The 27788-nt window shown below is 37.4% G+C and overlaps 2 protein-coding genes across 15 annotated transcripts in view; one reads left to right on the top strand and one right to left on the bottom strand.

Moving 5' to 3' along the window:
- Positions 1-27788, top strand: part of SUGCT (succinyl-CoA:glutarate-CoA transferase) — a 773157-nt gene that overhangs the window by 23696 nt on the left and 721673 nt on the right. For 12 of the 14 annotated variants that reach the window (XR_013443062.1, XM_078059977.1, XM_078059975.1 and 9 more), the window contains exons 2-6: positions 2103-2154; positions 3230-3303; positions 11478-11563; positions 12092-12142; positions 21546-21666. Coding sequence is in view for 13 of the 14 variants with exons in the window: in XM_078059977.1 (XP_077916103.1) it covers positions 2103-2154; positions 3230-3303; positions 11478-11563; positions 12092-12142; positions 21546-21666 (384 nt within the window). In the remaining variant the exon portion in view is untranslated. The remainder of the gene's footprint in view (positions 1-2102; positions 2155-3229; positions 3304-11477; positions 11564-12091; positions 12143-21545; positions 21667-27788) is intronic. The other 2 variants (XM_078059974.1, XM_078059983.1) reach the window with 2 other exon arrangements.
- LOC144379646 (transcription factor BTF3-like) lies at positions 6207-7754 on the bottom strand. Its single transcript, XM_078059843.1, has 2 exons — positions 7420-7754; positions 6207-7200 (listed from the first exon to the last, which is right to left on the bottom strand). Exons 1-2 carry the CDS (start codon positions 7748-7750, stop codon positions 7010-7012), a joined length of 522 nt encoding a protein of 173 aa, XP_077915969.1. The 5' UTR covers positions 7751-7754; the 3' UTR covers positions 6207-7009.

Genomic DNA, 27788 nt, shown 5'->3' with positions numbered 1-27788 from the left:
GAGTTTTGAGGGGAGGAGGGGGTGAATAGAGCACAGAGGATTTTTAGGGCAGTGAAATGATTCTGTATATAATAATGTTTGGCACATGTCATTATGTGTTTGTCTAAATCCATACAATGTACAAGACCAAGAGTGAACTCTAAATTATGTGATAGAGACCTGTCAGTGTATCTTCATCAGTTGTAACAAATGTATCACTCTGGTGAGGGAAGTTCAAAGTGGGGGAGGTTGTACACTTGTGGGAAAAAGAGGTACATGGGAATTCTTGGTACTTTCTGCTCCATTTTACTGCCGGTATCCAAAACTGCTCTAAAAAATAGTCTATTTTAAAAATGTATTGAAACAGTAGTTCATCATTTTTCCCCAAAAAGTCAGCTTGATATCAGTCATCATGATCTAAACTTTGTAAGCCGTTTGGCAAGAATTTAATTTTATTATTTATTTTTATTTTTATTTTTTTTTAAAGATTCTATTTATTTTTTTGACAGAGAGACACAGCGAGAGAGGGAACACAAGCAGGGGAGTGGGAGAAGCAGGCTTCCTGCAGAGCAGGGAGCCCGATGCGGGGCTCGATCCCAGGACCCTGGGATCATGACCTGAGCCGAAGGCAGACGCCCAATGACTGAGCCACCCAGGCGCCCCTAACTATTTTTTTTTATAGCAGTTTCAGGTTTACCGCAAAATTGAGAGGAAGGTACAGAGGCTTCCCATATATTCCTTGCCTGCACACATTCCCCCTTATCAGCATCCTCCCACCAGAGTGGTATGTTTGTTATAATTTGTTGCAACCTATATTAACACAGTGCCCTAAAAATCCTTTGTGCTCAGTCTATATGTTCCTCCCCCACCATTTTTTTCATTTGACAAACTATCTTTTAAAAAATTTTTTTTTATTAACATATAAGGTATTATTGGTTTCAGGAGTACAGGTCTGTGATTCATCAGTCTTACACAATTCACAGCGCTCACCATAGCACATACCCTCCCCAATGTCCATCACCCAGCCACCCCATCCCTACAACCCCCTCCCCTCCAGCAACCCTCAGTTTGTTTTCTGAGATTAAGAGTCTCTTATGATTTGTCTCCCTCTCTGGTTTCGTGTTGTTTCATTTTTCCCCTCCCTTCCCCTATGATCCTCTGTCTTGTTTGTCAAATTCCACATATCCGTGAGATCATATGATAATTGTCTTTCTCTGATTGACTTATTTCGGTTAGCATAATACCCTCTAGTTCCATCCACGTCGTTGCAGATGACAAGATTTCAGTTTTTTTGATGGTCTGTATAATATTCCATTGTGTATATATACCACATCTTCTTTATCCATTCATCTGTTGATGGACATCTAGGCTCTTTGGCTATTGTGGACATTGCTGCTATAAACATTGGGGTGTGTGTGCCCATTTTGGATCACTTGTATCTTTGGGGTAAATACCCAGTAGTGCAATTGCTGGGTCATAGGGTAGCTCTATTTTCAACTTTTTGAGGAACCTCCATGCTGTTTTCCAGAGTGGCTGCACCAGCTTGCATTCCCACCAACAGTGTAGGAGGGTTCCCCTTTCTCCACATCCCCGCCAACATCTGTCGTTTCCTGACTTGTTAATTTTAGCCATTCTGACTGGTGTGAGGTGGTATCTCATTGAGGTTTTGATTTGTGTTTCCCAGATGCCGAGGGATGTTGGGCACTTTTTCACGTGTCTGTTGGCCATTTGGATGTTTTCTTTGGAGAAATGTCTGTTCATGTCTTCTGCCCATTTCTTGATTGGATTATTTGTTCTTTGGGTGTTGAGTTTGATAAGTTGTTTATAGATTTTGGATAGTAGCCCTTTATCTGATACCTCATTTGCAAATATCTTTAGACGAACTATTTTAAGTGTAGCTGTGGACTTTATTAATTGGGTATTAGCTGTTGTAATTTTTACAGATTGACTTAACTGGATCAGGTCAAGGTTTCTGTGTTACATATAAAGCAGAAATATTGTGAAGGAAAACATATATTTTTGGTAGTAATACAGATTACTTAAAATAGAATATGAAGAATTCTGCATTCTTCCTTCTGAAAATTAGTAATCAATACTCTTCAAATATTTCTGTGTTTTGCCAGTTGCTGACAATATGAAGCCACTGGAAGGTGTAAAAATTCTGGATCTAACAAGGTTTGTATTGGTTTATCTGTGTTTTGGTGATTGAATTTTTCCTTTCTTTAAAAAAAAAAAACGTTCATTTGTTTTCTGGATTATAATGCTTACTTATCAAAGTTTTAGAAAAGAAAACAAAAAAGAAAAATTTTTATAATTTCATCATTCTAAGAGACAATTAGTATATTTGTGCATTTTTCCAATCTGCATATTTATATATAATTTTTAAAAATAAAAATTAGTGAGCGGGCCGGTTAGCTCAGTTGGTTAGAGCGTGGTGCTGATAAAAATAAAAATTAGAACCATATTGAAATTACAGTTTTAGGGGCACCTTGGTGGCTCAGTTGGTTAAGCGTCTGCCTTCAGCTCAGGCCATGATCTCAGGGTCCTGGGATCGAGCCCTGCATCAGGCTCCCTGCTCAGTGGGGAGTCTGCTTCTCCTTCTCCCTCTGCCCCTTCCCCTGCTCATGTTCTCTCTCTGAAATAAAAAATAAAATATTTAAAAAAAATGAAATTACAGTTTTACCCACATTTAAAAGATAATGTTATATTTTACGTATTTTTCCATGTCATTCAAAATTTGAGAAAAAGGTAAGATGATACTTTATTATATAGTTGTCACATAATTACTCATCCCTCAATATTTCACAATTATAAATTAGGTTTCCTTTTACATAAATTTTTCCCTCAGGAAATCTTAGGATTTCTTCCTTAGCATAGAATTCTAGAAGTGTAATTACTGCATCAATGAGAATATACTTTTTTTTTAAAGTTTTTATTTATTTATTTGAGAGAGAGAGAGCATGTGCATCGCATGATGGGGGAGGGGCAGAGGGAGGAGCAGACTCCCAGCTGAGCAGGGCACAGATGCAGGGCTTGATCCCTTGATGCTAAACCGACTAAGCCACCCAGGTGCCCCAAGGGAATATACTTTTTAAAGCTCTTAGTACATAAGGCCAAATTGCTACTCTGAACAGTTTTAATAGTTTTAATTCTTACTAGCATTATATGAGCTTGTCTATGTTAATGAGCTATTAAGAATTAATATAAAAATCTTCAAAGTGGTAATTATTTGTCATTGTTAATATTGTAGAGTATTGGCGGGACCTTTTGCTACTATGAATTTAGGAGATCTTGGAGCAGAAGTTATAAAAGTGGAAAGACCAGGTAAAGCTATCACTCCCCTTAAAACATAGAAACTAATACAGTTTTTTCTTTTTTAAAGATTTTATTAAGTAATCTCTGAACCCAACGTGGGGCTTGAACTCACAGCCCTGAGATCAAGAGTCACATGCTCTCCTGACTGAGCCATCCTGGTGCCCCAAACTAATACAGGGTTTTTATTTTTTTTTAAGGTTTTATTTATTTATTTGAGAGAGAGAATGAGAGCATGAGAGGGGGGAGGGTCAGAGGGAGAAGCAGACTCCCCGCTGAGCAGGGAGCCCGATGCGGGACTCGATCCCGGGACTCCAGGGTCATGACCTGAGCCGAAGGCAGTCGCTTAACCAACTGAGCCACCCAAACTAATATGGTTTTTAACTGTTGTTGTTGTTGTTTTTTTTTAATAACCATGTATCTATATATGGGATGAGAGATTTGAAATGAAATGATTATTTTTTCTTCTCCATTGCTTATTTTCCTCTGAACCTAGACTAATGATTTCTTCTTACTTTTTATAAGCTCCCAGGGCTAAGGCTTCAGCCAGGCCCTTCACACGTACCTGAAAGCCTCCAGTAGAGACTGAAATGCGCCATGTAATCACAGTGATGGTAACGCTTATCACAGTGTCAGGCGCAGGTCTCGGCACGTTGCCTGCATTAATTTACTTAATCTCCACAATAACCTTACGGGCTGATGCTTTATTATTCCTAGATTATAAGTGAGAAGACAGAGACACAGAGACATAAAGCAATTTGTCCAAAGTCACACAGCTAATAAGGAATATCCATGCACTCAGCTCTGGTCCTGCCCCTCCTTAGCCCCACACAAGCCTTACCATTGAGACTGAGTTTAAGAGTTGGCCTGGCCACACTCCCTTGCTGGGGGATGAAGGGAAGGCCAGGAGGAGGGGAGGGTAAAAGGGAGGAAGCAGGACATAAAAGAAGGAGAGAAGGAAAAGGAATCAGAGTCCTTCTAAAAGTAACCCAGATACTCCAATATAAAAGTCATTCTTGGGACGCCTGGGTGGCTCAGTCGTTAAGCATCTGCCTTCGGCTCAGGTCATGATCCCAGGGTCCTGGGATTGAGCCCCTCATCGGGCTCCCTGCTCCGCGGGAAGCCTGCTTCTCCCTCTTCTACTCCCCCTGCTTCTGTTCCCTCTCTCGCTGTGTCTCTCTCTGTCAAATAAATAAATAAAATCTTAAAAAAAAATAAAAGTCATTCTTTTCTGTTTTTAATAAAACAAACATTTTCTCATTTTATAATTTTAAAGATTTTGCAGGAGAAACATTGAAGCTGAGATTAGTTCTTTGTTTTTGTTTTTCATCTCACATCTTTCCCATTTTTTCTTTCCCCTTTGTCCACCAAATAAATCTATTCTGTGTACACAATTCTCACTTTTATTTGGTACCTTCTCAGTATTTTGGTGTTTAGCTCATGCTGTTATTGAAAGTTGTTTAAACCAGTGTTATGTATGTTCTTTCTCTCCTACAAGCACTTAAAGGGCAGAGTCTATGTTCTCAAATCCTCCACATCATCCTATAAAGAGCTTGTTGTGGAGGGTTTCAAAACTTATAGCATTATTATTTATTCTTCAAGTTGGATCCTTATGGATATGGAACAGAATTACCAAATCAGTGAAAATGGTCTAGCCTTGAATAATGTGAGTATATCTGCAAGACTCATAAAAGATGAGTTTATAATTACATTACCTTATTAATCTCCCATAAGTAATTAAACACTATAAAGTAGAATACTTGGTGTAGAAGATTCAACTTTCTGCTAAACAGATTTCTTAGGAGGCCAAAGCAATTAGCAGAAGATTCTCTGATCAGCATGGGGAATATTCTATATTATTATATTGTGTGTATTTGACCCTATTTTTATCAGGCTCCGAGTGGTAGAAGAGCCTGGCGAATCCTGCTTTCCAGATAAAATGAATGCTTCATTTACCTAGTCAGTGATGTTTATCGCTTTTGGTTGTTGTGGGATACATGCTGAATAATGTTTACTTTCTGGCTGAATACCTTTTTTTTTTCTTTTCCAGGTTTCATAAAACTTTAATTTCCATGTTATTATGCTAATTCAACACCACAGCACTTTCTAATTTCAGCCATTGGGTCTTCCAATCCTAGATGGAGCATCCGATCTAAGTTCTCTTGCTATTTCAGTTAATCACTAGTCTAAATATTTGTATTTATATTAATTTTAGAGATCATTATTCCCTATTTATGTAGGCCTTATTTCTCCTTTGTACTTTTTCATTTCTTCAGTAGGGGGTACCTTCCTTTGTCTAGGCCTTTACATCCCATAATCATACACTTGGTATCAAGCTTTGGTCCTAGCAGGTCGTTGTTCATTGTTTTTTTCCTGATTGCTCTCTTTCCCTTAACCCTTCTGCATGATGCATTTTAATGTTTATGTTATGTGTTTAACTGTTTTGGATTTTTTTTTTTAAAGATTTTATTTATTTATTTGAGAGAGAGAATGAGATAGAGAGAGCATGAGAGGGGGGAGGGTCAGAGGGAGAAGCAGACTCCCTGCTGAGCAGGGAGCCTGACGCGGGACTCGATCCCAGGACTCCAGGATCATGACCTGAGCCGAAGGCAGTCGCTTAACCAACTGAGCCACCCAGGCGCCCAACTGTTTCGGATTTTTGAGATAGTTATTCAACACAGATCTGAGGAAAAGTGACTTGGCAGGATTTTCAAAGTTCAGGAGAGAACTAGTCTTTTTTCATGTCCACTTTTCCAGTTCGTCCATCTGTTCCTTCTCTTCTCTTTTCTTCTTTTCTCTCTCTCTCTCTCTTTCTTTCTTAAAGATTTTATTTATTTAGTTGAGAGAGAGAGAGCATAGCAGGGGGAGAGACAGAGGGAGAGGGAAAAGCAGTTTCCCCGCTGAGCAGGGAGCTGGATGCAGGGCTTGATCCCGGGACCCTAAGATCATGACCTGAGCCGAAGGCAGACGGTTAACCGACTGAGCCACCCAGGTACCCCTCCAGTTCTTTAATTAAGTAAAATTTGGTTATAGTTTTCTGACTTGGGACTATTCTTAATTTTGTAATCAAAGAGCACATAAATTTTCTTTTTCTTTGTTCTGTAGTAACCTAGGGAGGGTAGCAAATGATGTTGCTGGTACTCATGGATTGTGCCCCGTAGGCAGGGATATGAGGGCAGGGGTGTGGTCTTTTGTTCACTGCTCTGTCTGCTCTGCCTAGAGCCCTGTCTGTAACATAGTAGGTGCCCAATAAATATTTGCTGAATGGATTGAATGTGTTGAAATATTGCAGTCTGAAATTTTATATGAAATCTCCAGACTTTGAAATCATGGCAGCTAGTTAAAAACTTTAAATTGTGTGTGGGTCAAATAAAACATCTCTCAACTGCCGGTGTTCCCAGTTTGTGACCTTTAGTCTTTCTTTCTTTCTTTCTTTCTTTCTTTCTTTCTTTCTTTCTTTCTTTCTTTCTTTCTTTCTTTCTTTCTTTTTTTGTTTCCTAGGCAAAGAACTTTATTAACCTTGTTTCAGACTTTATTCCCAGGCTTCTTCAGCTTAATTAGCTGCAAAGAATGAATTGTGTTTAAGCAAAAACTGAAGAGAGCTGCAGTGTCCAAGGGGCTTGGGCTTAAAAATATTAGAGATCTAGATTTTATCAGATCCATGAACAAAATTTTAAAAAGCAGTCATAATATAAAATAGCAGCTCCCAGTAACTTCTTCAAGTTTTATCTTCTTCAGAAGTTGACTCAATTCCGTTTGCTTCATTCTTGGAAGCTTCATCAAAATTCTCCACAAGATCTGGAACTTCATCATCATCATCCTCTCCAGTAGCAAGTGGTGCTTTTCCATCCACAGATTGTGTGGGCAGAGCTTCAGCCAGTCTTCTTAAACTACTCAGACTGGGGGCGCCTGGGTGGCTCAGTCGTTAAGCGTCTGCTTTTGGCTCAGGTAGTGATCCCAGGACCCTGGGATGGAGCCCCGCATCGGGCTCCCTGCTCCGCGGGAAGCCTGCTTCTGCCTCTCCCACTCCCCCTGCTTGTGTTCCCTCTCTCGCTGTGTCTCTCTCTGTCAAATAAATAAATAAAATCTTAAAAAAAAAAAAACAACAACTACTCAGACTGTCTGCACCAAGTTGGTTTAAGATCCTGGGTAGCGTTTCCGTCAGCTGCTTTGTCCCAGCATGGCCTGGAATGGTGGAAGTGTTCGCTGCCAGCGATGCCTGAACTTTGGGGTGGTTAGAGGGGATCACTGTTCCTTGGTTTGTGAACATACTCACTTCTTCAATACCAGAGATATTGTTTACACTTAACTTCTTCAAGGAGAACTGAAGTTTTTTATCATCTGCTGTAGCCGTTCTATGAACCACCTTCCTCTTTCGGCGAGCAGTTCCTTTCCCACCAATGCGCACTTGTGTTTGCAGTTTGGCGAGTTTCTCCTGGTTCATGATAGTTTCTTTCATCTTGTTGGAGCAGAAATGGGACTGCATGGGGGAATAGGGTTGGCGCTCAGGGGGTCTCGAGTGGACCAGCTGAGATTAGGTGCACACACACGGGGACGCAAGATGGCAGCTCTTTAGTCTTTATTTCTCGTCACGTGCCATCCATGCTGATTCTTTCCAGAGGCCACTGATCCTCTCTAAAGCCCTGGGTAGGAAAGCCACGTAGGCCTCCAATTAAGATTCCTGACATTGTCTCCACCTGAGAGATGAATGTAAACATATAAAATTATCTAATTGTAGCCCTACCTTGACGTTGCTTTATTTAAAAAAAAAATTAATGTATTGGAAGCTTCAAAAAAATGGAAGTAGCTGGACTTTCTCTTGACTCTGACAGGTCCTGTCTGATCCTGAAGATCCAGATTCATACCTACCTTTTCGTTGAAGCCTCTTCTTACTGGTTTATTACTGGAAGATTGCCTTTCTGGGATCTTGTAGCTCATTTTTTACCCTGATGTTTTGGGCATGCCATTCCATTTGATGCTTACCATTGATTGCTTTGTTTTGTTACTGGTTCATTTCCAGTTAGAACTAATGCTTCTTCTTCTTTTTTCTTTTTTTTTTTTTAAAGATTTTATTTATTTATTTGAGAGAGAGAGAGTGAGAGAGCATGAGTGGGGGGCGGGGGGCGGCGCAGAGGGAGAGGGAGAAGCAGACTCCCCGCTGAGCAGGGAGCCTGATGCAGGACTCCATCCCAGGACCCTGGGATCATGACCTGAGCTGAAGGCAGATGCTTAACCAACTGAGCCACCCAGGCACCGCTAGAACTAATACTTCTTTTCTCCTCTAGCCTGTGTCCTCTCTTTTCTCTTGTGAGGTTGTTTTTTTGTTTTTGTTTTTGTTTTTTTTTAATAAATGAGTCTATTCTTTGGCCTCTTGTTTTGTTTTCCAAAAAGCTGTGTCTGTTTTTCTTGATCAGTTTCAGTGGTAAAGTCTAATGGGCTAATAGATTAATTATATTATTTAGATGAGATTAGAATTTAAACTCTAACTCATATTCACAAGTAGTCTCTTCTTGGGGGCTAGTGATAAATACTTTAATTGTAATTACTTATATAGTGATTAGTTTCTAATATCAATATTTAATCAGACCTTATAAAATCCTTAAAAGATACTGTTTTGTGCCATTTAATCATTGATTGATTTTCTGAGCTCTGTCTACATTGTCAGTTGCTTTTTGTGCAAAGGAAAATTTTTCTGTAACTCTCTAGTGTTATCTTTGAATCTAATACAAATATATCCCTTGAAGTAGATGTTCAGAAAAAAACACCCTATATTTGATGTTTTTAAACTTTTACTTTGAAGCAAGACCTAGTTGACTAAAATTTTATTCTAGAATACTATTTGAAATTAAATGAACCTGCTATTCGGAAACTTATGTTGCCGTTTATGATTTGTTGCTATAACACACAATTTTTTCCCTATTGTATTGAGAAATAATTAACATACACCACTGTGTAAGTTTGAGGCAAATGGCATGATGGTTTGATTTACATACATTGTTACCACAATAGGTTCAGCTAACATCCATCTTCTCATGTAGATACAGTAAAAAGAAAAGAAAGAAGAAAAGAAAAAAGGAAAAAATATTCTTCTTGTGATGAGATCTATTAGGATTTTCTCTCTTAACAAATTTCCTATATAACATACAGCAGTGTTAGCTGTAGTCACCATGCTGTAGATTACATCCCTAGTATTTAATTTACTTTTTGACTGGCAGTTTTTACCTTTTGACCACCTTCCTCCAATTCCCTCTGCCCCCACCCTCCACCTCTGGTAACCACAAGTCTGATCTCTTATTCTATGAGTTTGGTTTTTTTAAAAATTCCACATATAAGTGAGATCATACAATATTTGTCTTTGTCTGACTTATTTCATTTAATAATGCTTTCAAGGTCCATCCATGTTGTCACAAATGGTAGGATTTCCTCAATTTTTTATGGCTTAATAGTGTTCCATTGTGTATATATACTACAGCTTTATCCGTGCATCCATCAATGGACACAGGTGATTTCGTATTTGGCTATTGTAAATAATGCTGCTATGAACATGGGGTGCATATCTTTTTGAGTTAGTGTTTTTGTTTCCTTTGGATATATTCCTAGAAGTGGAATTGCTGGATCATATTGTAGTTCTCTTTTTAATTTTTTGAGGATCCTTCATACTGTTTTCCACAGTGGCTGTACGAATTTACATTCCTACCAGAAGTGCATGAGGGGTCCCCTTTCTCCACATCCTCACCAACATTTGTTTCGTTAGCTCTTGTCTTTTTGATGATGGCCATTCTAACAGGTGTGAGGTGATTATCTCATTGTGGTTTTAATTTGCATTTCCCTAATGACTAGTGATGTCAAGCTTCTTTTTCGGTACCTGATGGCCTTTTGTCTTTTTTCTTTGGAGAAATATCTTTTTGGGTCCTTTGCCCATTTTTTGATTGGGTTATTTGTTTTTTTATTTGAGTTGTGTGAGTTCTTTGTATGTTTTGGGTATTAACCTGTTATCAGCTATAGGGTTTGCAAATATTTTTTCCCATTCTGTAAGTTGTCTTTTCACTTTGTTGATGGTTTCCTTTGTGCAGAAGCTTCTCAGTTTGATGTAGTTCCACTTGTTTTTTTTTTTATTTTTATGTTTTAAAAGATTTTATTTATTTATTTGACAGAGAGAGACACACTGAGAGAGGGAACACAAGCAGAAAGATGGGAGAGGGAGAAGCAGGCTTCCCGCTGAGCAGGGAGCCCGATGCGGGGCTTGATCCCAGGATTCTGGGATCATGACCTGAGCTGAAGTCAGACACTTAATGACTGAGCCACCCAGGCACCCCTCCACATGTTTATTTTTTATTTTATTGCTTGTGCTTTTAGTGTCAAGTCCAGAAGAATCATTACCAAGACCCATGTCAAGGAACTTTGTTCCTATGTTTTCTTTTAGGAATTTCATGGTTTTAAGTCTTATGTCTAAGTCTTTAATCCTTTTTGAGTTAATTTTTGTGAGTGATGAATGGTGTAAGATATGGGTTCAGTTTCATTCTTTTACATATGAGTATCCAATTATCCCAGCACCATTTGTTGAGAAGACTTGTCTTTTCTCCTTTGAGTGTTCTTGGTTCCCTTGTCATACATTAGTTGGCCATATATGCTTGGGTTTATTTCTGGGATTTCACAGAAACTTAAAGATTTATTTATTTATGATGCCATTTTATTATAAAATCTCACTTGCCATTATTCTGGTTTAAATAATATTTAACAAAAATCTTTTGCAGACTCAGCATTTCTTTGCACATTTAATGCCAAGAAACATAGAAAGAGCTGACCTAAACTGCCAAAGCTTTTTACTTTTTGACCTAAACTGCTGAAGATTTTTACTTTTTGCTTGCCAAAAACTGAGAGTAGTTTTTTTTTTTTTAATTTGACATTTATTAAATCTAAAGACTGCTAATAGGATATTTCTTTCAGGATATTGACTTTCAGGGATGGATTCTAGTAAAGATGATATGGTAGGACTTAGTGAATAACGAGCAGGTAGAGTTTGGACAGTTCCAACAAGTTCTTATGGTCCCTCTAAATTGCAAATTCCACTGAATTGAGCTGATTTTGTTTAGGCAACTGTGAATGTATATGATGGGTGAACGTTGGTTTGGATGTCTCATGATGTTTAAGAGTTAAAAATTAATAGCTCATACTATTATTTTCAGGAGCTGGTGATGATACACGAACTTGGGGGCCACCTTTTGTGGGGACAGAAAGTACTTATTTTCTCAGTGTTAATCGAAATAAAAAAGTAAGAATATAATTTCTTTCTTTGTTTTTTTTGTGTAATTCTCTTGTAATAACAAAACTTTTGATATCATCTTGGCTCATTCATTTCTATCCTTTTTTGTGTATATAATATTTAAAATAAGGTGAAATTTTATTCATTCACCAGGTACCAAATAGAAACAAGAGAGCTTTTTACTAATCTTCCTTCTCTACTAACTTAAAATATTTCAAGAGAATTTCTAATTGTTTATAATGGAAATGATTTTATTAAAGAAAGAAATTATTTGATTCTTTACATTTTATTCTTTTGGAGATCACTAATTGCCTAACACTTGGTATTATTTGAAAAATTTTTACTGTTATCCTTGGTATCATCCTAATATAGTTACATTGCAAATAAAATCAGTAAAGATAATTTAAATGTTTCTTCATGAGGAAAATACACTTGCTTTAAGAGGAGAACATATGATATGAATGGCTCCCTTACTGAACTGTCAGTAATATGAAAACCTTTATGATACTATTTTAATATATATATTTTAATTTTTAGAGTATAGCTGTTAATATCAAGGATCCAAAAGGGGTGAGAATCATCAAAGAGGTACAGTATGCTCTATGGAAGACATCTTACCACCTGGGTTGTAACTGGGGATTTGAACATCAGAGTAAAAGATTCTTTGAGTTAATTTTTTTAATTTTTTTTTTTTAATTTTTCTTTTTCCCTTTTTCAACCAACATCTTATCAATCCCTTTTTTAAAAAAATCTTTTTTATTTTTCATTTTTAGAGTCATATTCTATCCCTTCATAGTAGTTAACCTTATTTTTGGTATATATATATATAAGTTGTTCTCTCTTTAAAATATTGGGGTACAGTTTCTTCTAACAGACCAAAATATACCCTAAATCTCTAGTGTATGGCTTTGTTCTAGTCTCCTGCCTGATCACATTCTCTCCCTTTTTTTTTTTAAATCCTCTTCTTTCTTTTTTCAACCAACTACTTATCAATTCCTTTTATAAAATCCTTTATAATTTTCATCTTTACAGTCATATTCCATCCCTTCATTGTATTTACCCTTATTTTTGTACATATATAAGCTTTTCTTTCTTTAAAATTTTGGGAGGCACTTTCTTCTAACAGACCAAAATACATCCAAAATCTAGTGTGTGGCACTGATCTATGCACCAGCCTGATCGTATTTGATCATATTCTTCTTTTTTTTTTTTTTTTATCTTTTTTCATTCTTTCCCTTTCTTTTCCCCCAGTTTCAGGTCTCTTCTGATTTGTTTAGTGTATATTTTTCTGGGGTTGTTGTTACCCTGTTAGCATTTTGTTCTCTCATTCATCTATTCTCCTCAGGACAAAATGACAAGACGGAAAACATCACCTCAAAAAAAAAAGAACAAGAGACAGTACCGAATGCCAGGGACCTAATCAATACGGACATTAGTAAGAAGTTGGAACTAGAGTTCAGAATGATGATTTTAAAGATACTAGCTGGGCTTGAAAAAAGCATGGAAGTTATGAGAGAAACCCTTTCTGGACAAATAAAAGAACTAAAATCTAACCAAGTCGAAATCAAAAAGGCTATTAATGAGGTGCAATAAAAAATGGAGGCTCTAACTGCTAGGATAAATGGGCAGAAGAGGGAATTTGATATAGAAGTCCAAATGATGGAAAATAAAGAAGCTGAGAAAAAGAGAGATAAACAACTACTGGATCACGAGGGCAGAATTTAAGAGATAAGTGATACCATAAGACGAAACAACATTAGAATAATTGGGATCCCAGAAGAAGAAGAAAGAGAGAGAGGGGCAGAAGGTATAATGGAGCAAATTATAGCAGAGAATTTCCCTAATTTGGGGAAGGAAACAGGCATCAAAATCCAGGAGGCACAGAGAACCCCTCTCAAAATTAATAAAAATAGGTCAACACCCCGACATCTAATAGTAAAACTTACGAGTCTCAGAGACGAAGAGAAAATCGTGAAAGCAGCTCGGAATAAGAGATCTGTAACCTACAATGGTAGAAACATTAGATTGGCAACAGACCTATCCACAGAGACCTGGCAGGCCAGAAAGGACTGGCATGATATATTCAGAGCACTAAATGAGAAAAATATGCAGCCAAGAATACTATATCCAGCTAGGCTGTCATTGAAAATAGAAGGAGAGATAAAAAGCTTCAGGGACAAACAAAAACTAAAGGAATTTACAAACAGGAAACCAGCCCTACAAGAAATATTGAAAGGGATCCTCTAAGCAAAGACAGAGCCTAAAAGCAACATAGACCAGAAAGGAACGCAGACAATATACGGTAACAGTCACCTTACAGGCAATACAATGGCACTAAATTCCTATCTTTCAATAGTTACCCTGAATGTAAATGGGCTAAATGCCCCCAATCAAAAGACACAGGCTATCAGATTGGATTAAAAAAGAAGACCCATCGATATGCTGTCCGCAAGAGACTCATTTTAGACCCAAAGACACCCCCAGATTGAAAGTGAGGGGGTGGAAAACCATTTACCATGCTAATGGACACCAAAAGAAAGCTGGGGTGGCAATCCTTATATCAGACAAATTAGATATTAAACCAAAGACTGTAATAAGAGATGAGGAAGGACACTATATCCTACTTAAAGGGTCTATCCAACAAGAAGATCTAACAATTGTAAATATCTATGCCCCTACCATGGGAGCAGCAAATTATATAAGCCAATTAATAACAAAAGCAAAGAAACACATCGACGACAATACGATAATAGTGGGGGACTTTAACACCCCCCTCGCTGAAATGGACAGATCATCTAAGCAAAAGATCAACAAGGAAATAAAGACTTTAAATGACACACTGGACCAAATGGACTTCACAGATATATTCAGAACATTCCATCCCAAAGCAACAGAATACACATTCTTCTCTAGTGCCCATGGAACATTCTCCAGAATCGATCACATCCTAGGTCACAAATCAGGTCTCAACCGGTACCAAAAGATTGGGATCATTCCCTGCATATTTTCAGACCACAAGGCTTTGAAAGTAGAACTCAATCACAAGAGGAAAGTCAGAAAGAACTCAAATACATGGAGGCTAAAGAGCATCCTACTAAAGAATGAATGGGTCAACCAGAAAATTAAAGAGGAATTTTAAGAAATCATGGAAACCAATGAAAATGAAAAAATAACTGTTCAAAATCTTTGGGATACAGCAAAGGCAGTCCTAAGAGGAAAGTGTATAGCAATACAAGCCTTTCTCAAGAAACAAGAAAGGTCTCAAATACACAACCTAACCCTACACCTAAAGGAGCCGGAGAAAGAAGAGCAAATAAAGCCTAAACCCAACAGGAGAAGAGAAATAAAAAAGATCAGAGCAGAAATCAATGAAATAGAAACCAAAAGAACAGTAGAACAGATCAACGAAACTAGGAGCTGGTTCTTTGAAAGAATTAACAAGATTGATAAACGCCTGGCCAGACTCATCAAAAAGAAAAGAGAAATGACCCAAATAAATAAAATCATGAATGAAAGAGGAGAGATCACAACCAACACCAAAGAAATACAAACAATTATAAGAACATATTATGAGCAACTCTATGCCAGCAAATTAGATAACCTGGAAGAAATGGATGCATTCTTAGAGATGTATCAACTACCAAAACTGAACCAGGAAGAAATAGAAAACCTGAACAGACCTATAACCACTAAGGAAATTGAAGCAGTCATCAAAAATCTCCCAACAAACAAAAGCCCAGGGCCAGATGGCTTCCCAGGGGAATTCTACTAAACATTTAAAGAAGAATTAATACCTATTCTTCTGAAACTGTTCCAAAAAATAGAAATGGAAGGAAAACTTCCAAACTCGTTTTATGAGGCCACCATTACCTTGATCTCAAAATCAGACAAAGACCCCATCAAAAAGGAGAATTACAGGCCAATATCCTTGATGAACATGGATGCAAAAACTCTCACCAAAATACTAGCCAATAGGATCCAACAGTACATTAACAAGATTATTCACCAAGTGGGATTTATCCCTGGGCTGCAAGTTTGGTTCAACATCTGCAAATCAATCAATGTGATACAATACATTAATAAAAGAAAGAACGAGAACCATATGATTCTCTCAATCAATGCAGAAAAGCATTTGACAAAGTACAACATCCTTTCATGATCAAAACTCTTCAGAGTATAGGTTTAGAGGGTACATACCTCAATATCATAAAAGTCATCTATGAAAAACCCACAGTGAATATCATTCTCAATGGGGAAAACCTGAGAGCTTTCCCTCTAAGGTCAGGAACATGGCACGGATGTCCACTATCACCACTGCTATTCAACATAGTATTAGAAGTCTTAGCCACAGCAATCAGACAACAAAAAGAAATAAAAGGCATTCGAATCGGCAAAGAAGAAGTCAAACTCTCACTCTTTGTAGATGTTATGAAACTTTATGTGGAAACCCCAAAAGACTCCACCCCAAAACTGCTAGAACTCATACAGAAATTCAGTAAAGTGGCAGGATATAAAATCAATGCACAGAAATTGGTGACATTCCTATACACCAACAACAAGACAGAAGAAAGAGAAATTAAGGAGTTGATCCCATTTACAATTGCACCCAAAACCATAAGATACCTAGGAATAAATCTAACCAAAGAGGCAAAGGATCTGTACTCAGAAAACTATAAAATACTCATGAAAGAAACCGAGGAAGACACAAAGAAATGGAAAAACGTTCCATGCTCATGGATTGGAAGAACAAATATTGTGAAGATGTCAATGCTACCTAGAGCAATCTACACATTCAATGCAATCCCCATCAAAATACCATCCACTTTTTTCAAAGAAATGGAGCAAATAATCCTAAAATTTGTATGGAACCGGAAAAGACCCCGAATAGCCAGAGGAATGTTGAAAAAGAAAAGCAAAGCTGGCGGCATCACAATTCTGGACTTCCAGCTCTATTACAAAGCTGTCATCATCAAGACAGTATGGTACTGGCACAAAAGCAGACACATAGATTAGTGGAACAGAATAGAGAGCCCAGAAATGGACCCTCAACTCTATGGTCAACTAATCTTTGACAAAGCAGGAAAGAATGTCCAATGGAACAAAGACAGTCTCTTCAACAAATGGTGTTGGGAAAATTGGACAGCCACATGCAGAAGAATGAAACTGGACCATTTCCTTACACCACACACAAAAATAGACTCAAAATGGATGAAAGACCTAAATGTGAGACAGGAGTCCATCAAAATCCTGAAGGAGGACACAGGCAGCAACCTCTTCGACCTCAGCCGCAGCAACTTCTTCCTAGAAACATCGCCAAAGACAAGGGAAGCAAGGGCAAAAATGAACTATTGGGACTTCAACAAGATAAAAAGCTTTTGCACAGCAAAGGAAACAGTCAACAAAACCAAAAGACAACCGACAGAATGGGAGAAGATATTTGCAAATGACATATCAGATAAAGGGCTAGTATCCAAAATCTATAAACAACTTATCAAACTTAACACCCAAAGTACAAATGATCCAATCAAGAAATGGGCAGAAGACATGAACAGACATTTTTCCAAAGAACATATCCAAATTGCCAACAGACACATGAAAAAGTGCTCAACATCGCTCGGCATCAGGGAAATCCAAATGAAAACCTCAATGAGATACCACCTCACACCAGTCAGAATGGCTAAAATTAACGAGTCAGGAAATGACAGATGTTGGCGGGGATGTGGAGAAAGGGGAACCCTCCTACACTGTTGGTGGGAATGCAAGCTGGTGCAGCCACTCTGGAAAACAGCATGGAGGTTCCTCACAAAGTTGAAAATAGAGCTACTCTGCGACCTAGCAATTGCACTACTGGGTATTTACCCCAAAGATACAAATGTATGGATCCGAAGAGGTACGTGTACCGTATGTTTATAGCAGCAATGTCCATAATAGCCAAACTGTCAAAAACCAAGATGTCCATCGACAGATGAATGGATAAAGAAGATGTGGTATACATATACAAGGGAATATTATGCAGCCATCAAAAGGAATGAAATCCTGCCATTTGCAACGACGTGGATGGAACTCTAGGGTATTATGCTAAGCGAAATAAGTCAATCAGAGAAAGACATGTATCATATGATCTCACTGATATGAGGAATTCTTAATCTCAGGAAACAAACTGAGTGTTGCTGGAGTGGAGGGGGATGATGGGAGGGATGGGGTGACTGGGTGATAGACATTGGGAAGGGTGTGTGCTGTTGAGCGCTGTGAATTGTGCAAGACTGTTGAATCACAGACCTGTACCTCTGAAACAAATAATATATTATATGTTAAAAAAAATCCTATCTAATGGATGTAAGTGTATGTGATTAGAGAGCTAAATACCCAAATTTGTTTCATATCAAAGCATCAACTGCGACATCATTGCCCTGCTGCTACTTTCCTTATCTGTCTGGCTGATTGAGAGATAATTTCTTTTAATTAGTAAGATCAGAATTAGTGACCACGCACTTTGGTTTTCTTGGGTCAATCCAGCAAATGTAGACTTTTTGTTTACTAGATATATTTTGAACACAGAGTTTGATAATTGTCCTGATCTCACTGCTCTGTTTTCATACAGCTTTTCTTTAGTGTAACTTAGATTTGTTTGTTTGTTTTTGTTTTATTTTTCAATTGAAACTTAATTTGATTTTTCTAATTTTTTCTCCATTACTGTTGCCCCGCTCTATTTTTCTGCAGTTGTCTACCCTCACTTTGGACCCAATTCCCATGGTCTTCATTTTCAGACCATTCTTTTTATCTTCTCCTCAGTGGTTATTTTGTTTTATTAATTATTTTTAGGAGATTGTTCTCGCCTTAATTCTCCTCTTTCTGTTCTCTCTCTCTCAGATTCATCTTCAGTGGTCACAGTTCCTGCTTCTTTGCTTCTATTTCAGAGCATTCTGATATTTTATCCTAAGTAGTCAAGGTTTCAGATTTCACTGAGCAGATACTTCGCAATTTCATTAGAGCTTCTCAATGGGGCAGTATTAGGTGGAATTCATAATGCTTGCTACTAAGACATAAGTGTACATTTGAGTACTTTAGGCCTACATGTGTAATTCTGACCAAAGTAAACGAATCTCTGGACTTCCTTCTCACTGTCCTTGGATCTTGCCAGTCTTCTACCATCCTGCAAAAACTTTGAATTAACTTTCATTGTGGGCTTGATTTCTCTTCATGTGTGATTGATGATAATAAAGTACATTTCAACTCATATTAAACTTACATAGATTATATGGGGACATTATTCATGTCTGTTGCTTTTAGCTAGTTATACGTTTGTAGCTTTTAGCATGTTATATATTGTATTGCTGGGGGGGAAATTATTTTTTGCCTAGTCTTTTTAATCTTTCTGGCATCGATTTCTCTTTTAGTTTAAGAGTAGCAAAACAGCCTCTGTATTCAGACCATGGTGGCTATGATTGCTAATATAATGAGTTTAGTTTATGGAAACGGTTCCAAAGTAGCATACAAAGCAATCAGCTGGACACATGAGAGCTTCAGAAAATATGACTCCTTTGTCTCCTAGGCTAACCAAAAACAGCTTGTGCAAAAAAGAAAACTCTGCTTAGAAAATCTATGTGGAGCCTGGAATTTCCATAGCAATATGATTTGATAACTTTCTGACATGTCATTTATACTTCAAATAATTCTCTATGTTAATTAGTTGACAGTCACAATATCTCTAGTGCACATGTTATGGTCCACAGAGTAATGTCATGGATTTTATTTTCTCCCAACATTTTATTATGAAAAATTCAAACCTACAAAAGAGTTGAAAGAAGAGTATAATGAACTTTCTTTAACCCTATGTCTAGATGCAGTAATGTTGTTATTTTGCTATATTTGCTTATTTATATATGTATACCTATGCGTGTGTTTGTGTGTATTTTTGAACTGTTTTATATATTTTATTAGTATTATTTTTTAAAGATTTTGTTTATTTATTTGACAGGGAGAGACACAGCAAGAGAGAGAACACAAGCAGAGGGAGTGGGAGAGGGAGAAGTAGGCTTCCCTCTGAGCAGGGAGCCCGATGTGGGGCTCGATCCCAGGACCCTGAGATCATGACCTGAGCCGAAGGCAGATGCTTAACCAACGGAGCCACCCAGGCTTCCCTATTTTTTTTTTTAAGATTTATTTATTTAGAGAGAGTGAACAGGGGTAGGGGCAGAGGAAGAGGGAGAGAGAATCTCAAGCCGACTCCACACTGAGCGCGGAGCCCAATGCGGGGCTTGATCTCATGACTCTGAGATCATGACCTGAGCTGAAATCATGAGTCAAATGCTTAACTGATAACTGACTGAGCCACCCAAGTGCCCCTTGAATTATTTTAAAGTGGAAGATATGAAACTTTGTGCTGAAATCTTTCAGAATACATTTCCTACCAATAAGCATATTCTTTGATAACAACATTTTAAAAATTACTTTATGATTCCTTATTCATAAATGTGGTTAAATTATCATCATCACTTTCCTTTCTACTTCTGATATCCACTGTTCTTAAATTATGTCTAATGAAGAGAACCCAGAATTAGATACCCTATATTTCAAATTAATTTTAGTTCTTATTTACTACACTGTGACTGGACGGAAGATTTTCTTTTTTCCCTTTCAGAAAGAAAAAGTAGCTTCTCTAATCATACAAAATTGTGCTTGCTTTTTATTGTGGGTCAGATTCCAGAATAGATTTTTTAGGTGATTTGTGAGCACTTAGATGAGGAAGAGGTGATCACCAGTAAAACTGGAAACCAGTATTCTTACTTTATTTCCTAGTAGATTATTGTATCAGGGAAATGCAGTAAACACTTGGTCTCCCCTGAAGTAATTGTCATATATAACACTTGTAGTTCGAGTGGAGAGCAATATAACTCAGGGGGAATTTTCTGATGGCTGAAGATATTTATTATTTGACCTTTTATAGAAAAAATTTGCCCATCCTTTATCTAGAATCTTATTCTGTTATGTTAGTTTGTATGTGTGACTATATCTAAATCTATGTGAAAAGGGCAATTAAAAAATTGTTGAATAATTATGAGGCACTTGGATATGTTCAAGAATAACTGTAATGGGGGCTCCTGGCTGGCTCAGTTGGTGGAGTGTGTGACTCTGGATCTTGGGCTTTTGGGTTTGAGCCCCACATTGGGTGTAGAGATTATTTAAAAATAAAACCTTAAAAAAAAAAAGAACTAGTGCAATGAATTTCTCTGGGTGACATAGTATAACTTTTGGATGACTTTAAAACAGACCTTAAAAGATATGCAGTCACAATTGAAATTTTGAAAATAATTTTAAGGTTAAGGTTTATGTTGGTTCATTGTCCTCCAGTTCAGATAGCAGTGATCTGGGAATCAAACTCTGGGCCTTGTATCTGACTTACTGACTCACTGGGTTACAGTTTAATGGGTTTTTTTTTTTTTTAATGGTTAATTAAATACATTTAGAACTCTTTGGAAAGGAAGCATCTGAAAAGTATGAAAGCATTTCCGAATCACGTTTACGTGTATTAGGTACCTATATGTGCAGGTTGTAATGAGGAATGTTACATAGTAAGGATGGAGAATAGCAAAGACATTGTGTTTAGTTTTTCATAAAGGGTTTGAGATGTTTTTCATATATTTTTATATGTATATTTTAACTTTTCTACCTAAGCTTCTTGAGACTATATTTGGACCGTATAACCTAGATATTTCTTACATTTAATGTGAGCAGATACACTTAACACCATGATATTTGCTGAATATTTTAATGGCCATTCTTTATTGGCAGTAATACCTCAAGTAGTTGACCAGAGCCTTTATGTTCATTTAATTCTACTTTGTAATTCTACTTTTCCTGTGATTTTTCTGGACTATCACAATGTGAGGATCAACTGTGTTTACTGAAATTCGAATTGTGTCATGTGGGGGTTTGTTTCAAGTTTGGAAGTCCCTTAAGAAGTCTGACTCCTCTTGCCCTCTTTCCTCAGCTTGCAGCCGTTTGTGATGTATTTGTGGAAAACTATGTCCCTGGCAAACTATCTGCCATGGGCCTGGGATATGAAGATATAGACAAGATTGCGCCTCACATCGTCTACTGTTCCATCACAGGTATTTCGACCCCACACCCTTGTCAGTGAGTAGATTTTCCAGTTATTGGGTTTCTTTGTCCATGTAAGAAACCTCTTGCTAGTGTTGGTTTTCTTGAAGTGATTCTGTTCTCCCTAGCCCTCACCTTTCAATTAATCGTTAAAGAATATTAAATGAAGATTTTTCCTACATTTATTGGCTGTTTGTATTTCTTTTTTTTTTTTTTTAAAGATTTTATTTATTTATTTATTTGAAAGAGAGAGACACAGTGAGAGAGGGAACATGAGCAGGGGGAGTGGGAGAGGGAGAAGCAGGCGTCCCGCCGAGCAGGGAGCCTGATGTGGGGCTCGATCCTAGGACCCAGGATCATGACCTGAGCCGAAGGCAGATGCTCAACGACTGAGCCACCCAGGCGCCCCTTGGCTGTTTGTATTTCTTCTTGAATTGTATGCCTATAGTTTTTTGCCAATTTTTCTACTGATGTTTTACAGACATTTATAAAGTACTATTATTAATTCATATGTAGAATTGTAGGTGCAATATTCGTTGGCTTTAGGGTAGCACAGGAAATCAACATATCCCTTTAATTTATTCAAAAGTGTTAAGCCCCAGGTGAAGGAAAAGAGTGCTATAAAGTCCTCCAGATTGTTTAGCTGGGGAATGTTGTGTGTGTGTGTGTGTGTGTGTGTGTGTGTGTGTGTGTGTGTGTGTGTGTGTGTGTGTGTGTATATGTGTATTTAGGTCCAAGGAAAAAAGGTTATCATATTAGTTAAACATATTTTTAAGCACTTAACTATTAATTAGGGATGCAATATAGAAAAGTGGCTCGAAAATTCTGAGTTTAATTTTAGTTTTTATCTAATTTAATTAGTTTTTAATTAATAGTTTTTATCAGAAAAATTCCTAATATTTGCAGTCTTTATTCATCTACCAAATATTTACAGCAGGCCTATGATTTGCCAGGCAATATTCTAAGGTTCTGGGATGTGGCAGTGAATAGTACATATTTATGCTCTCATGGAGGTTTGCATTATAGGTTAGGGAGATAATAAATAAATGAACATATTCTTTAGTCTTTTTTGTAATTGAGGCCGGTAGTGATAAGGGCTAAAGAGAAATAAAGTAGGGCAAGAGGGATAGGGTGAGGAGGAGCTATTTTATACTTGGAGATAAGAGAAGGCTCCCTTGGGGGCGCCTGGGGGGCTCAGTTGGTTAAGCGCCTGCCTTTCGCTCAGGTCATGATCTGGGGTCCTGGATTGAGCTCCGTGTTGAGCTCCATGCTCAGCAGGGAGCCTGCTTCTCCCTTTCCTTCTGCCCCTTCCCCCGCATGCTTTTTTCCTCTCTCTCAAATGAATAAATAAAAAAAAAGAGAGAGAAGACTCCCTTGATAAAGTGACATTTGAGCAGAGACCTGGATGAAGTAAAGGAGTGAATCATGTAGATATCGGCAAAGATGGCTTCAGGAAGGAGAAACAGCAAGTGCAAAGGACGTAAGGCAGGAATGTGCTGGGCATATTTGAGGACCATCAAGGGTGGCTGAAGCAGAGTGAGCCAAGGGGAATGTAACAGGAAGAAAAACAGAGAGATGTTGGTTAGCAAGATCACGAAGAGCTTGTTAGAAACTCTTAAGGAATTTGGCTTTTACTTTGAATAAGTTTGTAAGTTAATGGAGTGTTTTGAACAGAAGAATAATACGATCTGACATATTTTTAAAAGAATCACTTTAGCTACTGTGTTGAGAATAGACTGTAGAGGACAAGGGTAGAAGTGGAAGAACAATTGTGAAGCTATTGAACTACTCCAGGCTAGAGATGCTGGTGGCTTGAATTAGGGTAGGAGTGGTGGAGGTGGTTGAGGAGCGATAGGATTAAAACTGTTTCTTTATTAGTCATAAAGTAATAATAACCAAAATACTCCTGTTTCTATGCATTCAGGTTACTTGAGATATAAGAGTACTTTGACTGTGACATATTACTTTAGTATAAATAATGCTTTTCACAGTATAATTATGTAGTGCTTTTTTATATAAATTAAGCTATAACTGCAATGTTTGGTTGGTATTATTTTAGAGAGGATGATGAGCCCAATGATCATGACCTTCTCTACTGAATCAGCATGAGAGACAGGGTCTGTACATAGTAGATGACTCTTTCCTGCTAAATCTGACTCTTTCTTAGATGTACTATTTTATAGATATGTAATCACACTTCAATTTTTATGTCTATATATCAATATTTATATGTGTCAGAGAGAGGGAAAGATTTTTCCTTAAAAATCTCACAGTCCAGTGGAAATATGGAGGTCTAAATTACTAAAATAGGTAAAATATTATGTTCAAATTACCGTGTTATCATAAAAATGCTACATAACTAGCAAATGCGAAATCTTCTATGACAGTAAGTATTTATTTCTCATTCCCATGAATTTGCATTGGCTGAGGTTCAGCTGATCCAGACTGGTTAGATTCCAAGTTTCGGGTTGGGGGCCTGGTGTGCTCTACCTGTCTCTTATACTCCTTGGACCTATGGCTACCAAAGGCATGTTTTCTTCATAGTGAAAGGCAAGAGTACAAGAGAATGAGCCTAACCTCACAAGCACGTTTAAAGCATTAGCTCACATCCCATTTGCTTAACATTCCTTTGGTCAAGGCAAGTCACTCAACCAAGCCCAATACCAATGCATGGTGAAATATATTCTACTCTTGTGGCAGCAACTACAGAGTTACATGGCAAGGTGTGGATTTCAAGAGGGGTAAAGATTAGGAATAATAATGTATTTTATCACGTCCTCCAGCCAAACAAAATGCTAATCTACGTGAGGGGCACCTGGGTGGCTCAGTCGGTTAAGCATCTGACTTCAGCTCAGATCATGATATCAGGGTCTTGGGATGGAGCTCTACGTCGGGCTGCCAGCTCCCCACTCGGCGGGGAGTCTGCTTCTCCTCTCCCTCTGTCCCTTCCCCTGCTTCTGCGCTCTGTCTCTCAAATAAATAAATAAAATCTAAAAAAAAAAAAAAAGCTACTCCACTTGGGAAGCCTCACAGTTCCCAAAGTTTCACATCTATCACTGACTATAGTTAAAGCCAAAGTTCTTCTGGGTCTTGGCTTGTGGTTAGAGAATCTCTGCGTTTTCTTCCAGTTCTCAGATCCCATATTATAGTGTGTCAAAGGGCCTTGTAGATAGATTGTATAATGCAGAAGTTCTCAGCTATGGGGAGAGTGGGGATTTTGATATGCGTTTCACTGATAGGGATGGGGGGAATAAGGAGGTGATGAGGAGAGGCCTTTGCAGTCTGAACAAGCACCTTCCATAATTCTGTAATCCTCTACATCACCATCTCCTGACAATCATGAGAAAAACATCCATACAGTTCATTCTCCTTTATTTCCTGATAAGGAAACAGGTTCAGAATGTCCAAGGGACCTCTGGTCACACAGCTATTTAATGCCAGACGGCTTTAAAACTCAGGCGTCTTGACTAAATATTAAGTGCCTCTATGCTTTCCATATTTAGACATTTATCATTGTTATGTGTTTATTGTTATAACTTATATTTTTACGTGATGACATGGACTTTGTGATTACAAGACACTGAACAGCTTGACTTGAGAATAGTATATTCTTGCTCTTCTCTCTCATTTGTTGTTAATCATATTTACTCATCAGGGAGTCTAAATGTCAACAGAATCTTTGGAAGCAGAGGTCATTTATGAGTCATGAATTTGTGTGTATATAAAGTAAGGGCCACCTCTTTTATAAAAGTTTGATATTCTTGGTAATCAGTGTTTGTTTTTGATATTTTTTAATAAGACTGATTAGATCAGTCTAAAGCTGCACATGTTATGATTGGGATCCTAGACTTTCCTGATGTTTCCCAGTGGCATTAGTGTTCTGTCAGTGCTGTCCAAGCCCAAATAGTCTGTTCTCACTCACATGTTGGCCTTACTGCTGATGAGAGTAATCTTAGAATGGTTGGGAGATTTATTTTAATGCACTCTGACAGTTGTGTGGTTGAGATTGCCTCAGTCTGTGAAATCTGGTCTGCAGGACAAGAATGTTAGACTGATCACAAGGGAGGAAGGACTGGATTCTTTTTGTTAGCAAAGTCCTCTTATCATTTCAGAGTATGAACATTAGGGGGCAGTGTTTAAAAAGCTATAATTCACTAGGAATTACTTTTTGAGAAAACTTGTGTTTCCTCTGTACCAGTGGGTAGAGAAAATCTCTGAAAGGGTATATTTATATTTTTAAAGAAGTTTTGTTTTTTAAACTGACCATTCTCTACCTCTCTATACTTTTAGAAGTATAATGATATTCTCCATGGCGCTTTAATTTTAAGTTGTACCTTCTCTCCTTTGTTTCTTCTGAGCATGTTATTAATTGTAAAAACTTAGCAGTAAAAATCCTCTCTACCACATTTTAAAATATTTACTTTTTTCTTATTAACTTCATTACTCTTTTTTCCTAGAAGGATAAACATTGCATTATATTATTGATTAGACTAATTTTGTGGAAGGAACATTGTGTATGCCCTTTAATAATTTTTGGGGGGTTGGGAAAGGGCTTTGCAAAGTACCTTTCTGATTTTTGTGAATTCCCCAAAGGCATTTTCTTAATCTCTGTCCTTGTATGGACAGATTACAGGATTCTGCTTGAGGATAGGTCCTCAAGAGGGACCTCAAAACTCATATCAAAGAGAATATTTTAGAGAGTTAGACCCATTCTTTAGTTTTAAATAGAAAAAAAGTCTGAGAGCTCTGCTTATGAGCTAAGAATAGCTAAGACAGTTTTAAGGAAGAACCTGGTAGGCACATTTGCCCTGTTAGATATAAAGACTGATACAACCCATAGTAATAAGACGGTGTGGTATTAGTACGAGGATAAAGAAATACATCGATGGAGCAGAATAGAGCTCAAACATGCTGGCATATGTATGGAAACATGTTTTTTAGGGCTTATACTCTAGATCATTAAAGAATAGAATATGCAGTAATTGATGGTAGAACATTGGTTATCCTTATGGGGAAAGATAAAATTCATCTTGAGTTTATTCTGTGTAGTAACATAATGTTGATTTAAGCTCTGAATATAAAAAGGAAAACTTTAAAACTTTTAGAAAACAGTATAGGACAATGTCTTTATGACCTTAGGGCAGGGAAGAATTTTGTAGGCAGCATACGAAAAGTATAAACTACAAAGGAAGAGATTGATAAACTCGACTACTTATTAAAATGAAAAACTTTTGTGCATCAAAAGCCACCATAAAAAGTCAAGGAGCTGAGTCACAGATCCTTGGAAGATAACTGACAAAGGATTAATAACCAGAATATATTAAAAATTCCTTTAAATCAAATAGAAAAAAAGAGAAACAATTCAATGGACAAATGGGCAAGCTCCAGAAAAGGAAACCTGAATGGCCGTAAAAAGTTACTCAGGCTCAGTAGTTTTTAGAAAAGTGCAAATTACACTGTATGTTAACTAACGAAAATTTAAATAAAAAAAGAAAAATGCAAATTAAAACAAGAATAATATTCCGCTTCACACCTAAGAGATTGACAGACATTTAAAGTCTGACACTACCAAGTGTGGATGAAGCAAAGGAATCCGTGAACATTGCTGGAGGACTGATACCCATGTTGGAAAATGATATCCATGTTGGGAGCAATTTGGCAAGCTCTTTTGAGATTGTACACGAATCTACCCTACGATCTCTAGTTTCACTTTCAAGTACGTTCCTATAGAAAGTCTCGAACATATGCATGAGGGGACATGAAGAATATTCATAGCAGCATTGTTTGTAATAGCAAAAAGGTGAAAATATGACATGAAGTATATTTCAGTAGGAAAATGGTTAGATGTGTAATATAATGAATGGGATACCATGAAGCAGTGGAAAGAGTATGAAATCAACTAGATGAATTTTCCAAACATAAAATTCAGTGAAGAAAGCAAGTTATAAAAGCTGATATGCAGGATGACACTATTTATGTAGAGTTAAGATAATAAAAATTGTATATATTTTTTAGTAATTCACTTAAGTGTGGTTAAAATATAAAGACATACATGGTAGTGAAAAATACTAAATTTAAGAGAATGATTACCCCTGGGAAGTGGGGAGGGAGGGATATGGGACAGGGAAGGGAC

The sequence above is a fragment of the Halichoerus grypus genome, chromosome 12 (assembly GCF_964656455.1).
Source record: "Halichoerus grypus chromosome 12, mHalGry1.hap1.1, whole genome shotgun sequence".
Lineage (NCBI taxonomy): Eukaryota > Metazoa > Chordata > Mammalia > Carnivora > Phocidae > Halichoerus > Halichoerus grypus.
The sequence above is the reverse complement of the archived record's forward strand: the minus strand, read 5'-3'. Positions and strand labels throughout refer to the sequence as shown.